Source organism: Pangasianodon hypophthalmus, chromosome 2, assembly GCF_027358585.1.
Source record: "Pangasianodon hypophthalmus isolate fPanHyp1 chromosome 2, fPanHyp1.pri, whole genome shotgun sequence".
Lineage (NCBI taxonomy): Eukaryota > Metazoa > Chordata > Actinopteri > Siluriformes > Pangasiidae > Pangasianodon > Pangasianodon hypophthalmus.
In genome coordinates this window covers 32,795,666-32,811,079 of record NC_069711.1, presented here as the reverse complement: position 1 = coordinate 32,811,079, position 15,414 = coordinate 32,795,666, and the positions used below count along the sequence as shown (strand labels likewise).

At 38.5% G+C, this 15,414-nt stretch overlaps 1 protein-coding gene across 4 annotated transcripts in view; it reads left to right on the top strand.

The window, feature by feature from the left end:
* The first annotated feature begins 3,350 nt into the window (after nucleotides 1-3,350).
* Nucleotides 3,351-15,414, top strand: part of tanc1a (tetratricopeptide repeat, ankyrin repeat and coiled-coil containing 1a) — a 70,065-nt gene continuing 58,001 nt past the window's right edge. For 2 of the 4 annotated variants that reach the window (XM_053228901.1, XM_053228893.1), the window contains exons 1-3: nucleotides 3,393-3,474; nucleotides 5,353-5,558; nucleotides 12,364-12,474. In XM_053228901.1, coding sequence (XP_053084876.1) covers nucleotides 12,411-12,474 — 64 coding nt within the window. In that variant the 5' untranslated portion in view covers nucleotides 3,393-3,474; nucleotides 5,353-5,558; nucleotides 12,364-12,410. Of the gene's footprint in view, nucleotides 3,475-5,352; nucleotides 5,559-12,363; nucleotides 12,475-15,414 lie in introns of all 4 variants that reach the window. The other 2 variants (XM_053228897.1, XM_034314562.2) reach the window with 2 other exon arrangements.

The following is a 15,414-nucleotide window of genomic DNA, read 5'->3' as shown; positions in this document are numbered from 1 at the left end:
GTCTGTCTATCCATCCATCTATCTATCTATCTATCTATCTATCTATCTATCTATCAACACATCCATCCACCAAATCATCCATCCATCCATCCATCCATCCATCCATCAACACATCCATCCACCCATCTATCCATCTATCTATCTATCTATCTATCTATCTATCTATCTATCCTTGCATCCACTCATCTATCCATCCATCCACCTGGCTGTCTATCTATCTATCTATCTATCTATCTATCAACACATCCATCCACCAAATCATCCATCCATCCATCCATCAACACATCCATCCACCCATCTATCTATCTATCTATCTATCTATCTATCTATCTATCTATCTATCTATCCTTGCATCCACTCATCTATCCATCCATCCACCTGGCTGTCTGTCTGTCTATCCATCCATCTATCTATCTATCTATCTATCTATCTATCTATCTATCTATCTAACACATCCATCCATCCATCCATCCACCAAATCATCCATCCATCCATTCATCCATTCATCCATCTATCTATCTATCTATCTATCTATCTATCCTTGCATCCACTAATCTATCCATCCACCCACCTGGCTATCTGTCTGTCTATCCATCCATCTATCTATTTATCTATCCTTACATCCTTATCCACTCATCAATCCATTGATCCACTCATCCATCCATTCCATCCGTCAGTCCAGATTTTAAGAATTTATTTATAATTGTTTGTGAAGTCAGACCAAAACCCTATCTATCCACCCTTCTACGCATCCATCTTTGTAACCTTCCATCCACCCATCCATCCGTTCATCCATCAACAAATCCATCTGTCCATCTAGCCATCCATTCAGTATCCATCCATTTACAGTTTTTCACAATCGCTTTGGATCAATTCTCGAATGATGAATTTCTTATTCATTTAAGCATAATGCTCGTGTTTTGGCACGTGTGCAAAAGAGTAAGTACAACTGTCTACAATTTGCACAATAACTCAATGCACATGGCTTGCTGATCAAAACTAATGCGTTGACTCTCAGTTAAACCGTCATACTCTTCACAACTTCTAAACATTCTTTCATCGTGTGAGCCATCGCATGCAGAATGATCCAGTCATACATGTATATTCCATAAATATCCATGGCATGGAATGTTTGTGATGTCTGCTAAATTGGCAAATGACCTGCCATAGTAATGAAATAGGAATCACAGTCTTACCAATCAACCAATCAACCAATCAACGCATATATATGGAGCTTGCCCACAGCACCATCACTAGCTTTTCTGAACATGGAGGAACATCACAACCCTGAACAGCAGCTACGTGCTCGTGGAAGAGAAATAAAGAAGATGTGTAAAAATGGACATGCAAATGTGAATTTTCTGTTTCCATGTGACACATTGCTACAAAAATAAATGTACTGTATACATACAAGTGTACATATTCTCTTTCTGTGTACTACAGTATTGACTTTTCCCAGTAAACTTTTACCTACGGTGAAATCTGTATCTAAAAAGCTCAGTGTGATACACACAAACCTGACATTCTTGTATAGTATAGTAAGCAGTCAGTGTCAACACAAAAGTAGAACAAAAATGAGATTTGTATATAACAGACATTTCCAGGGTTGACTGCCATGGTGACAAAACATCTCAACATTTTGACCAGTACAGCTCACACAATGACAAAAAACTTCTCATTTTGGCCATACTGACACAATAACTAGGTTTTGAAGCATGAATTAGATGTTTCAGGTGAGTTGCTTCATTTTGAAGGCATGCAGTACAGTTGCAATGTCCCATAAAACAGTTGTGACTATTGCACTTACAGTATAGAGAATGTTAAGACCGTTTCAAAAAATGAGCAAAAGCGATCAAGAAAACTGTAATACTGGCTGAAATTCAAAATAACACGGCTTACATCTGAGTGCAAATGTTTGTACCCCCATGTTTTCTGTGTTAGAATATGTGATCCATCCACCCAACTATCCATCCATCCATCCATCCTTCCATCCTTTAACCATACATCTAACCAACATTCCATCAACCCATCCATTCATTCATCCATCCATCTACCTACATGGGTTTATATTCAAAATAACATGTCTTATAAAATATAAATAAGAGCTATATGCAAAAGTTTGCATCCCCCATGTTTTCTGGTTTACGATATGTGATATCTATCTATCTATCTATCTATCTATCTATCTATCTATCGATATGTCGAATACGCCTGATGAGTGTGCAAACTATAACCCATGAGGGGAGCAATCATGACATCATGCATGCTTGTGGCTCTTAAACATCCTCCTTCCCCTCCCGTTTTAATGCTTTCCCTGTCTAAACATACCCACAGCAACTCATTAAGTGCTTGTTAATTAGCTGATTAATTGGATCTGGTGCATTAGAGCAGGTTTCTAGGTTTCACCAGAGACCCTGGGGCAGAGCAACAACAAAAGATGTAGATGCAACATCTCCATGTTCTGCTGCTTTTCCAGAAAAAAATACTGAACCTGAATAATTCTGAATAATTTTGTTTTTTGATTTTTGACACAGCTATACTTGGACCTCTGTCAGGTCTTTTGCCCTGAAGTCACCAACCCTGAAAGACATTGTCATTCATTTATCTTCAGTAAGCGCTTTATCCTGGGCAGGGTGGGGACGGATCTGGGGCCTGTCCCTGGAATACTGGGAGCAAGGTGTGGGAATACACCATGGATAAGAGGTCCATCAGAGTGAACGACAATCTGAATGACAGGTCCCTCCATTCTGGACTAGTTTTGTTTTTCTGAATAATTTTGGTTTTCTAGAGTCTCTTTGAGCCCCCTTGACTTCACTCTCCACCCCTTAATGTTTTAGTTGGAAGGAGATGAATTTGTTGCATTCCCAATAATATCCACAGAGAGGCGCTCGAGAGCAAAAACATAATAAATTAGGGAATAGTGTATAGACTATCCTGCTCAGTATACACATAGTGCCAAATATTAATAACATAAGCTAATACAGTAAACACAAACAATACTGAACTGTAAAATCACCTCTAACCCTATAAACCTGTTGCATAAACTCATTCATATAGTGATAACACACACACACACACACACACACACACACACATTATCAGAACATTCACCTGTCTAAAGTGATCCCTTGTACTATTCTTTCGAGGTGTCAGGGCATCTTAGATCCGAATGCCGCACAGTGTGTTTGGCATATTTCGAGAAAACCCTAAAACTAAATTCAAGTCAATAGAGCCCATTTAGAAAGTTGCCCCCTCTAAGATGGCGGCGCCGGTGACGTATCTTCTTTACATGTAAGGGCACTTCCGCCCTCTTCTGCTCCGCCGTACACGTGCGGGGGTGTGTCCGTAATCAGCAGCGCTCCAGCTGAATGACCTCAGCGGAGGCGCGCGCAGAGAGCGAGAGAGAGAGGTTCAGTGTTCATAGTGAGTGCGCGAGGACGCAAGTTGGAGTTTGAACAGAATAACACACATCCTGTAAGTGTTTCTCGACTTTATTTCCCTTTTTTTTAGAAAACATTTAGGTTATTTTTTTAAACTTGAAGCTTTAAAACAATTTAACTACGCGACGGAGTTGTTTTTTTTGTTCTGTTGGAAGCGCGTGCGCTCTAATATAAATGAGTAGAATTATTTTTAAACTAAAATGTCCGTTATTAACGGTCACTCACAGCAGATGTGTCATTTTCTGATACCAGTTTTCTGTATATTCACTATATAAAGCAATATTTATTGAGTTTTTCTGTTTTATATGTTTGATTATTTCTAGCAGATGCCTGGTTTCCTCAGAACTGTGTTTTTAGAGCATTTTGTACCTGTTCCTTCATGTTCTAGACATCACCATGAAGTTTGGGTGATATTTTAGAGTTTGTCACTTCAGAGAAATGATTTCATGACTCATCCTGTACTGGTCTTGTGTTCGACCAATTGAATGCTCTGTAGAGCGTATATGCCCCGCCCCTGGGGGCATGTCTTTCTCTACAGTAGCAGCTCTTTTTTGTTTTAGCAGAAATATATGCTTGCTGCGTTTCCTACAACAAAAAAGTCAACAGTTACACAAGACTTTGACTCGAAATCTATCTTGATTGAGCCACAAAATGGCGGATGTAAACAAAGCGAGTGGAAACTACCTAGAGTTTTATTTATTTGAAAACGAAAACTTGAAAAAAGGTGTATTTCAGTAACAGTCTTCATTATGACCCACTACTAATTTTTTTAAAACTACAACATCAGTTATTGAGAGCTTTTTGTACCTGTTCCTTCATGTTCTAGACATCACCATGATGTTTGGGTGATATTTTAGAGTTTGTCACTATAAAAATGATTTCATGACTCATCCTGTACTAGTCTTATGTTTGACCAATTAAATGCGCTGTAGTGTGTATATGCCCCGCCCCTTGGGCTGTGTCTTTCTCTTCAGTAGTAGTTTTTTTGTTTGTTTTTTGCGTTCATGGTGCCTTGTAAGTGATAATTTGAGAGTTGTAGTGACATCATTTCCCACCTTGGCATGTTCCCACCTTGCCATTTTGTGGCTCAAAGAAAGTTTGTTCAGATGACGTTGTAACAGGTTAGCATCACAGAAGCATCTTTTATACTCAATGACAAAAAAGTCATCTGTTACACAAGACTTTGACTCAAAATCTGTGTATTGATTGAGCCACAAAATGGCGGACACCCCTAGAGTCCAGGATGTAAACAAAGCGAGTGGAAACTACCTAGAGTTTTATTTATTAGAACAAGAAAACTTGGAGAAAAAAAAGGTGTATTTCGGTAACAAACAGTCTTCATTACGACCCACGACTTGTCAACGTAATGATAGTTTTCCATGCAGGCGTTAATCACTTAATGGGTTGAGTCAAAGCGAGGACCAGCCCTGCAATTAATCTCAATTACACTCTTCCTTTTTTATCACATCAGGACTTGTGTGTGTTTCGACACGCCCTCATTTAGTCCCGGCACGATTAGAAGGAAATCTTTACGATGTTATATAGTCAGATATTGAAATTAGCAGTAGTTCTGCTCTTAGCCTTTATATCGCATAACCACAGAATGTGAAAATTAATTAAAGAAGAATGATTCATTTTCGGCGCTTTTGTGAGTGAATGCAGAATCGTTCCAGAGAGAATCCCGTGCCGTGCCGTGCCGAAGGACCTGGACATGCTCGGGAACTTGTACAAGACCAGTTGCATGTCAGGTTTCATACTCAGCTGATGTTCTGGAGATATTTAGGACACGTTTTCCATATAAGGAAACAGGGTCATTTTCCCTAAGGTCGCAGCCATGAAACCTATTTAAAAATCTCTGTCCTGGTTTTTTTTTTTTTTTTTTTTTTTTTTTTTCTTTTTTTCCTCCACTCAGTGGAACAGCGCCACCACCACATCAGCTTTTTCCTTCAAACCGTTCCGGTTCTTGTTCCAGATCGTCCCGTGTTCCCGTGTTATCTTTTCTTCTTTCCGGCCTGGAACATTCGCCAACCGGTGTCTGGTTTAAGTTTTGACGTCATCCCATCTGCGTATGGTCATACAGTCAGCATGCAGAACTATTGGCACCCTTTAAGAGAGCAGGCAAGTAAATGATCGTATAAAGTCATTTTAGATGAAACGTTAAACAGGATAACAAAGAAACATTTTAATTTAACCCTATTGGTCTGAATTAAAAGCATCCACATGCATAAACCCAAGACTGTAAAGGAGGGTTCAAGATCCTCTACAAGTGTCTTTAATATTGTTAGCAGTGACGCATTTCTGTAATGTCTGTTATTTGTTATTTTTGTGTCGTTTTTTTAAATTTTTTTTTTTTTATGTGCACTATGTAGGAAAACTTTCCATGTTTAAAAAGATCTTTGATTAAAATAAAGCTGTACAGCATTATGGTTTGGCAATATGACAAATAATAAATTATATCATATTACACTTTCCTGCGGTGTCAAAAGTATCACAGTATCTTTTTATAACATTTTTTTAAGAGTTATACACATTAACTGTGATTGAAAGCAGCTGATTAGCTGTTAGTCTCGCACTGTTTTGAAAATACAAACATCTTTAAACGTTTTCAATCTTTAAAATCATAAAACATTAAAACATTTTTATTACATCTCTCTCATTTTCAGTATTAAATAATTTATTTTTGTAGACATTAAATAAAAGTATAAACTTTTTTTTTACAGATTTTTTTTCACCCTATCTACCAGAGATTGTAAGTTCGAATCCCAGTGATGACACAGCCATCCATCCATCTCTCTCTCTCTCTCTCTCTCTCTCTCTCTCATCCCCCCATCAGTCACAGAGACACTAGCCAATCATGGACGTCTGTGAGCTCATGTATGCGGAAGGGGGCGGATAGTGCTGTTAGCAAACCTATGTCATGAGGCATATCGTGCATTGTAGAAATGTCTTTAAGTATCATGATATGTCATATCACCTGCCCCTAATGTACACGACTTGTTGATAACGTTGATTACTTTCCCCCTAGAAATAGTCAGAACCTTATAATGCCAAGGTATCGATATTGTGATGCGTATCGAGTATCGTCTTCGAGTATCACGATGTGATATCTTTGCCATGTCACATGTTTATGATCAAAACATCACTCATTGCATGCAATACACACTTTATATTTTCTTCTTTTAGTGTTCCTGATTTCCTTTTGTTTCCTTCCTCTTGTCTGGTTCTCTGCCTGTTCCTGGTTTGGCCTGTGATGATGTTGCTTTGCTACTGTGATTATTGGAAACGCTGTAATGAGCGGGTTTTATTACATCCTGATGCCGCTTTCTTCTGTCTGCTTCAAAGTCACAGGCCAAGAGCTGTCACGAATCATAAAAGTTCTTCTCAGAAATGTACATTTCCCTCCATTTTCCATATCTCTCGTACTTCATACCACTGTGATCTTTTCACTTCCACTGTTTCTCGTTTTTTCTTTTCTGCCCTGTGCCATTTCATTAAACATCTTTTTGCTCAAATGAAGCTCAGATTTAGCCAAAGGCCTCCAGAAACGTATAATTTTACAGAAACTACAATTTAAGCAGTTATTAAAAGTTGAGGGCCAGCGGTGGTCAGACCAGAGTTTTCCAGTCGCTTGTGTTTTTTTTTTTTTTTTTTGGCTCTGTTGCCGAATACACTAAATTAAAGTCTTAATGCTGTTTTCTCTAGTCTGTAATTTGATATCGGGTACTTACTGCATGCACGCTGTTTTTAGACTCTCAGAAAAATCAGTGCTGCTTCTCGGCCTCATGTCTTTGATCATCACTGATCATGCTAAATAAACCATTTAGAGGCCACGGATGCAGGAATACTTCGATTTGTCCCCGTATTGTTTTTAGATTCTTATCGATTTTACATCGACACGGCTTTATTGGGCTAACGATGTAACTGCATTAATGTGATAACCTCTCAATTTTGTTCTAAAATGTCAAAAGGCTCTCAAAGGATCATTCTCCAGTTAATGGCTCTTGTTCCCAAAACACTTTCTCTTTCATAGTAAGTCTTTTTGTTTTGTATGTTTCTCAGAATGATTTCATGGCGCAGTGTAAGTCCGCTTTCAGAGTTCTGGCTCAGGAAAACTTCACATGTCGACTTCAGGGTTTGTAACGGAGCTCGATTTTTAAATCTATAGTCTTCAAGGTGTGAAAGGTCTTCATTACACCTTATGGCAGGTTTCCAATTCATTTTACATTGGCTAGAAATTAAGAAATCAAAAAAATAAAAATAAAAAAATATATATAGGGCTGAATATGGAATTTTTTTTCTAGAATGAAATCGTTTTTCTGATATTCACATTTGGAAATTGTGCCAAATGCATTTACAAACTGTTGATTAGCCTTCTATCTGTTTCAGCATGTTTGGAAACCAATGTTATTCAACTGCTCCCAATAAAATTTCCAACTTGCAACTAGGAAAAACCAAAGAAAACACCCCCTCAACCTGGAATTTCTACTCGGGAAGGTTTCCTCAACCCCGAGTTCAGCAAGTGACGTCAAATCAAAATGGCCGCTCACAGCATGAACAATAAACACTGGAGCACTTCTTACCTTGAAACGAGTTATACTGTAGTTACAAATATTAGCTTTAGAACAATCAACATACAGACGTATTCACTTGTTAAATGTATAACACTGACTCTACACTTCACTGTTTTGAGGAGGAAACGATACGTCACTCATCACAGTCTGCTGCTAACAAAAGACAAACATGGAGGCGTCCATGTTTTTTTTTTTTCCCTCACTTTGTAGCTTGAACACACGGAGGTCGAAAACATCGCAATTCCTAGTTTCTAATTCTGAGGTAAGTCGAATGAAAGAGCGATGCTGTAAAGTGGATTACTTTCCACCAAATCCAAACAGAAAAAGGCATTCTACCATGAAAGTACCGGAAAATTGGTTCAGTTAAACTACAAATGTACAAATCCTGACAGGTCGGTTCAGCAAAATGGGGTTCATATGCGGCGATGTGCTGCGAAACCCCACATGCTGGAGATTTATTCTGGGCTCCACACCAAGTTCCGCAGGGCGCCTGTCTAGTAAATAAACCTTCCAAACTAAATAAAGATGACCTCGTGTGTAGACGTACAAGTGAGATACTTTGAAATGAGCGCTCAAGGAACGCTCAAGGAACGCTTAAAGAACGTTCAAGCCATGGTTTATAGTAAAGTTTTTTTTTTTTTTTTATTCTGTGGTTTCCTCAGCCTTCTCCTTCTTTATCGTGTGCAGTAAAGGGTTAACCCTTTCATGTGTAATGGGAAACAGGCACATGGTTGTAGTTATCTCGCGTCATACAGCAGTCGCGTATGAGGAGACGATTTGCCGTTCGTGACCCCACTTCCTCCTGCAGCACACGTGTGAGTTGAGCGCTCAGGAAGCGGTAGCGGGTGCAGAACTGGCACGACCGTGGACGTCCTCGTTCTCTCTGAAGTCTCCTTCATGATCTGTTCCAGAGCCCACGTCTCTGAGCAGTAGGATGTGGTCTCTCTTTCAAATCCGAGCAATTAGTATCGGACCCGGCTAGCCTCATGCCCCGTTTTAAAGCAAAGCTGGAACGGATTAGGTTTTGCCGCTCGGCCAGGTGGCAACTAATCGATCCCAGAAAGTTTTCTTTTTTTTTTTTTTTTTTTTCCTCCCAAAGACTGTGGGCAGTGCATGGGCCTAGGACACACGCCGTTGCGCTCTAATTTATCCATTTAGCGCACATGGAGGCTTCTTAGATGTTCCTCAGCTCTTTATAGCCTGGGCCTGTCGCTGGGCTTGCTGGTGGGCGGTACGCCAGGATAAATGAGATACTGGTGGAAATTTGTGGCATGTAGCAGTGACTGACTCCATCATACTGGTGTTTTTCCATCAAACAGAAATCAGGAGTCTCTCAAATCCACAAATAAAATGATGCCTTTCTATGAACTTATTAGGATATTAATACAGATGGATGTTTTAACCACTTTTGCTATTTTAATGATAATATTTTTAAACCACATGCCGCTGATTTGGTAACCTTTTTTACTGTATGAATCTTTAAAATCCTAAAAAAAAAAAAAAAAATCCAATTTTTCCCCTTCTTTTTTCGGTGTTGATTTATTTTGTACGCAATAAATTATCATCAAACTAATTTTTCAAGGTTTAGTTTTAAATGCAACACTATTGTTTTGCTGACAGTTTCTTAGCAAACCTACATATCAATACTCAAGTATCATAGAAATGTCACAGAATGATGACATTGCCCTATCACCCACCCCAAATTTGTATAAAGATTACACTTCAATAAACTTTTTATTGTGTCTAATATCGTTATCGTTTCTATAGTAACAGCTTATGTGAGGACTTGTACACAGTGGCTGCTTAACATGAACGGATTAAAAAAAACATGTGTAATCGTTGATAGGATAAAGTTTCCTGTGAGGATAATGTGTTTGTTTAACATTTATGGAAGGAGTCTCCAGTGTGAGAGGTGAAGCTGTAACTTTAGGTTTTCTGTCATCTTCAGGACAGAGGAGTTTCCGCTTTGTGGTTTTTCTGTAACATGACAAGCTGTTGCGATTTTTTTTTTTTTTGGTCTTATTGACTTCAAAAGAGAGGGAACATCTGTTTATAGCTGCTATAACATAGATTTTGATTAAATACAGCAACAATAAATGGATAAATGTGACAATTCTTTAATAAGTAAAAAGAAAATGGTAGCGTTGGCAGATTGCTGTGGTGTAAGAGGAGTGAGTCTTTGTGTCAGACTGAATCACACCATAGTGGTGTTGATTAGTTTCTTGTAACGGCACACCCTGAAGTGATATATTCCTAACTTGAGCACTAGGTTTGATCTGTAGCTTGCAGTTTACAAAAAGCTCCTTATTTGTGTGTGATTCCTAATGATTGTAAACGTCTACCGCTTACAAGCCGTCCTCCGTCCGTTCACATCGCTGGCAGCTGCAGTTCTGTGGCTGTGCGACGAGGAAATCTGCGGAGACCACAGGCCTTCGTCTGGACCAGAGTGTTCATTACGAGCGCTTTAAACCCCAAACCGCTGGTCTGCACCATGCAATTTTAATAATGCTGCACTTATTTTCCCATGTGCCATCCTGTACGCTATAGGGTGTTTTCTCCCCAAATGCCGTAAACCAGGATTGAAGGAGATCTGAGAGCTAAATAACTGTTTTGTAAGGAAAAATCGAGAAAATCTTAAACAAGAAGTCGATATTTATTGGTGTAGAAACTATTAATACAAGCTTCTTTGAATAAGTTCTCCACCTTGACATAACTTTCGTATCATCATATCAATCAGTCTGTAGGCTAAAAGATGGCCATCTGTTCATGGATCAGCTCTTTAGACAAGAATCATCAGCTTGTGAGATTCAATCAGGAACAGGACAGATGGGCGGGGCTTATCCAGCAATTTCAGGCCCACTGACGACATGGTACACACTGTGGCATTTCCTCTGATTGTTCATATTGAAGAATGCACTAGATATTGTTGGCACTTTTCATTTGGAAGTGAAATGGAGTTTTTGCGAAAATCTGTTCAGGGGTTACGATAGAAGTGAGGGGCAGAGCGCTTGAATTCTCCATTCTGATTGGTCAGAAGGTGTTGATTAATTTAACACGGGTTTTAATAATTCACAGGTTTAAATTATTATGTTTCTGTAGTAACAACTTGCAACATTGACTTGTACATGACTGATGATCTGCATTAATTAACTTTAACAGTATTTTTTTTTTTTTAAGAAGGGTTCTTTAATGTGTAAATGTTGCTATGATGCTGTGTGAAGTCTTCAGGACAGTTGTTTACGCTTTGCAGTTTCTCAGTAACATGACAAGCTGCGTTTTTTTTTTTTTGTGGTCATTTCAACTTCGAGAGAGAGAAAGAGAGAGAAAAAGAGAGGAAACGACTGTTTATAGCTGTTATGATGTGAGTAATAGCAGTAGTGAACTTGTTTAGCGGACGTTCAACAACAATAAGTGTAGCTATAAACAGATAAATAGCAGGGCTACACGATATTGAAGAAAAATACGATATTCAGTAACTTGTTAAACAGTTATCGCAAGCTCTTGCCCTATGCACATCATGATATTTACATTTGCGATATTTCGATAATTTCGATATATTGTGCAGCCCTAATAAATAGTATGACTTTCTGAATAAGTGTTGTTCCTTAATAAACTAAAAAATTGTAAACATTGTCAAATTGCTGTAGTATAAGAGGAATAAAACATTCCTGGATGTGCTGTTATAGGAAAATAATCAACGTCGTGGTGGTAACAGTTACTCCGCTTCATCACACCACCCCGTTGTTGATGTAATGTATTTTTTTTATGGATTTATATCAGGTGTAGAGATAGTGATACAATTTTTTTAACTGGTATCATTTTGTTTTCTTAATTTTTCTATTCATTTTAAACACTTTTCCATTTCTGTCACATGATAATGAAGGAATTTTTTTTCTTTCCCTCAAACTTGTGCACTCAATTTTCGCTTCTCAGTCAAGTCACTGTTAGGTTTTTAGCTTGTCTTCTTTTCTTTTACAAAGTAGAGAGAGATCTAATAAAAATGCATTTCGGATTATTTCAGGAAATGGTACTATTTCTGGCAGTTGAAAATTATTGTCTGCTTTACAAACACAGACAAACGTCTTTACTGTTGTTTTGCTGTGTAAGAGAGGAGTCTTTCCATTTTTACTGGCATGTCACACAAACCCTAGTGCTGTTTATGGACAAACCTTCTTCCTGAAGGCCAGAAAAAACAAAGTGTCCAGGAAATGTGGAAGGACACCAGGAAATTGCCATCAGCGGCTAAACAAACCACGGGTTTATCAAATTAAAACAAAATTTATCGATTTCCTCGTTGCATCCGTCCTGATTAAGTGGCTTTGTTTTTTTTTGTTTTTTTTTTTTTCCCACAGGAGTAGAGTGAGGACATAAAAAAAGAGAGGAAAGACAGGATTTCATCATGCGTAAGGCAGGACAGAGGAATGTCCAGGAGCGAGGAGGAAGAGGGAGGAAGAAGGATGCAGGTAAGAACGGAGACCTTGTTTTTCTATCCACAGATGACAAAGAGTGACGCTCAAAATGTGTGTGATGTAATGGACTGGACTTTCCTGCTGTTTTGTAGTGAAGCAAGAGTTAGTTTTACAGCTCTGTAGTCTACAAATCTACAGACACACACACACACACACACTTTCAGGTGAGTAAGGAATCTGACTGAGATTATCCGTACCCTAATCCAGTCGTTCTCAAAATGGTGAATTTATTTATTTATTTATTTATTTATTTATTTATTACAGTGGTGGAAACCACAACCCACATTATCCATTATTATTCCATTATTCTATTTAAGGGTCCAAACACCGAAGTCAACTCAGACCTGTGTTCAGTCAGTGGAAATTTCAGGACGAGAAAGCTCTCTGGCAGCAAAAAATATTATTTAAAGTATTGAAATATTCACAGAATTCACAGAATAAATTCTTACTGAGGGGATCAGTGGGATTTAATTACAGTTAAAGGGGACCCTGGCTACAAAAAGGTCAAAACGTCTCTGTCCTAGTCGAGCCTTTGTGTCCCTTCTCCATCATACAACAACATGAAAAGTAGAAGATTCTCTTTGGACAGTGAAGAGTGAAATTCCACTAAAATGTAGCTTATTTTGCATTATGTTATTTTAATTTATCACATTAAATTGCTCATGGAGAAACATTACACAGCACGTCGCTGTGATCCTGGCGAACAAAGCCGAGGGTGCCAATACTTTCAGGTAACAAATGGCAAAGCTTGGAATTGGATTTGGGAAAGTAATATATTTTTTGCGATTGTAAATGTTTCCATGTAAAGAGACTTGATCAATTTTATATATTTATATATATATATATATATATATGCTTTATTATATTTCTTATATTTACAATGTAAGTAATTTTCATGTGGAAGAATTTAACTATGAAGAGCTTCAGTTAGTGAAAAAAAAAAACATTTTAAAGTGTAAAGAAAATAATATCGGCTGAGTATCGATATCGGCTGACACTCGAGGTTTCAGTATTGTAAAAAGAAAAAGTCGTACAGCGTCGTCTCTAAAGATCAGAGTGCCGTTCTGTGAGATAGAAACGCCAGCGACATTAATAATGATTCTGTAATGATCGCATTTGACCAATCAGTGATCTGCACTATTTTTAGCTCCACCCACATGTCCCTGATTGGTACACCTGGTAGCTGCGGAAGAAGAGTAACTAAATTCAGCGTAGGTGCTGACAATGTAAAAATGATAAAATGTATGATAACGGGTTTGTTGTTGTGCCATGCTGTAATGATTGAATGATCTGTGGAGAAGCTTATGAGTCCTGTACAGTGTGTGTGTGTGTGTGTGTGTGTGTGTGTGTGTGTGTGTGGATTTCGCACCGAATCATGCCTCAGATCTCGAGTTTTTTACTTCTTGAACAGCCTCGGGCCAGCCGGTGTAATGCGAGTAAATATGTCCATCGTTCAGATCCGCAGTAAATCTCTGCTGCATGTTGCTCTTGGAAACACCTCTGAGCGATTAGAATCTGATTGGCTGAAGAAGTGCTAATGTGCTAGCGCTAGTAAGTCGATTGTGCTGTATGTTTTTTTTTTTTTTTTTTCCCTAGATATCTAGACCGTGCAAACACACTTCCGATATGAACACAAGGATCACAGAACTCCACGCTTTGTGCTTGTTATCTCACTCTGTTCACATGACGTCGTATCTTCCACAGCTGAGCGTGTAATGGTGCAGTCTGTCCCTGATTCCTCTCCCCAAAGACTCTCCTCTATAATGGAGACGCTCCAATTAACCTCCTTCAGCCTCTCTGTGCTTAACATCACTCACTCGACTACTTTAAATGTGTCACGTCGAAGACTGAGAGCCGCCAAACAAACCGCACCTAACCCACATGTTTAACAGGTTTCTGTATGCAGTACTGAGTAAAAATAATAGATTAACAATAATAAATAAATTTGCCTTAATTGTTATTTTATTTCTTATACATCAGGGTGTTGGAAGTAAAAAAGTGTACATTTAAGATTGCCAAGATTTCCAAAAAGCAATAAATGTAATAAAAGGGAAATTGTATGTCGTTAAAAGTTTAAAGTTGCATGTGAAGTGATAAAAACCACAGTGGAGGCTGCGTGCTGTGACAGAAGCACAAGAGAGCCACAATCTTCAGGAGAACTGTAGCAGGATCTCAGAAATACAACTTACCAATCGATTTCCTTTCAAAACTGCATCATATGAGAAGTTTAGAGGCAGAGATCAATCATGCCAAATAGGGATTTTCTTTCTTTATTTTAAGCATGTGTCTTGCTGTTTGGAAAGGTTTCGTTGTGTTGATGCAACGCAACTCGACAAATTCGTTCATTTTCTGTGACATCCGACGATTTCTGGCGACTCAAAGTGGGCGGGACGAGAGAGGTAAATGAGATACGAAGCGATTTGCTGTCTACCAGCAAGAGACAGTGAGGTGCTTGTTTTTTCTTCCCTGCTATGAATCATGATCCATGATGTTTGGTTCCTAGTTGCGTATCCTGAACCAGTCATCGATTCTCACTGCGTGTCATCGAGCCACTACAGGTGTGATGTATTCGATTTACCCAAAATAGAACAGCGTCTGTGTTTTCGTCATTCTATTTGGGTACACGAAACCCGTTGAGCATGTCAAATAGGCAACAAAAGTCATGATGCGATGCGTTTTTATAAACACTGATTTCCTTTCTAACTTTCTATGTTCAGCAGGAATACATTTGTGGTCAAAATGGGCAAAACATCTCATTTTTCGCAGGAAGACATCTTGTCACATGACTAGCTTTGTTTATGTTGTTTCTGTGGCCATATTACACTATTGTGGTGCTACCAATGAAACCATGGTGACTGACAGTTAAATAAATATAGATTATGACCATTAGCCATGAATATAACACGATTTGTGCCAAACAAGACAAAAATTCAC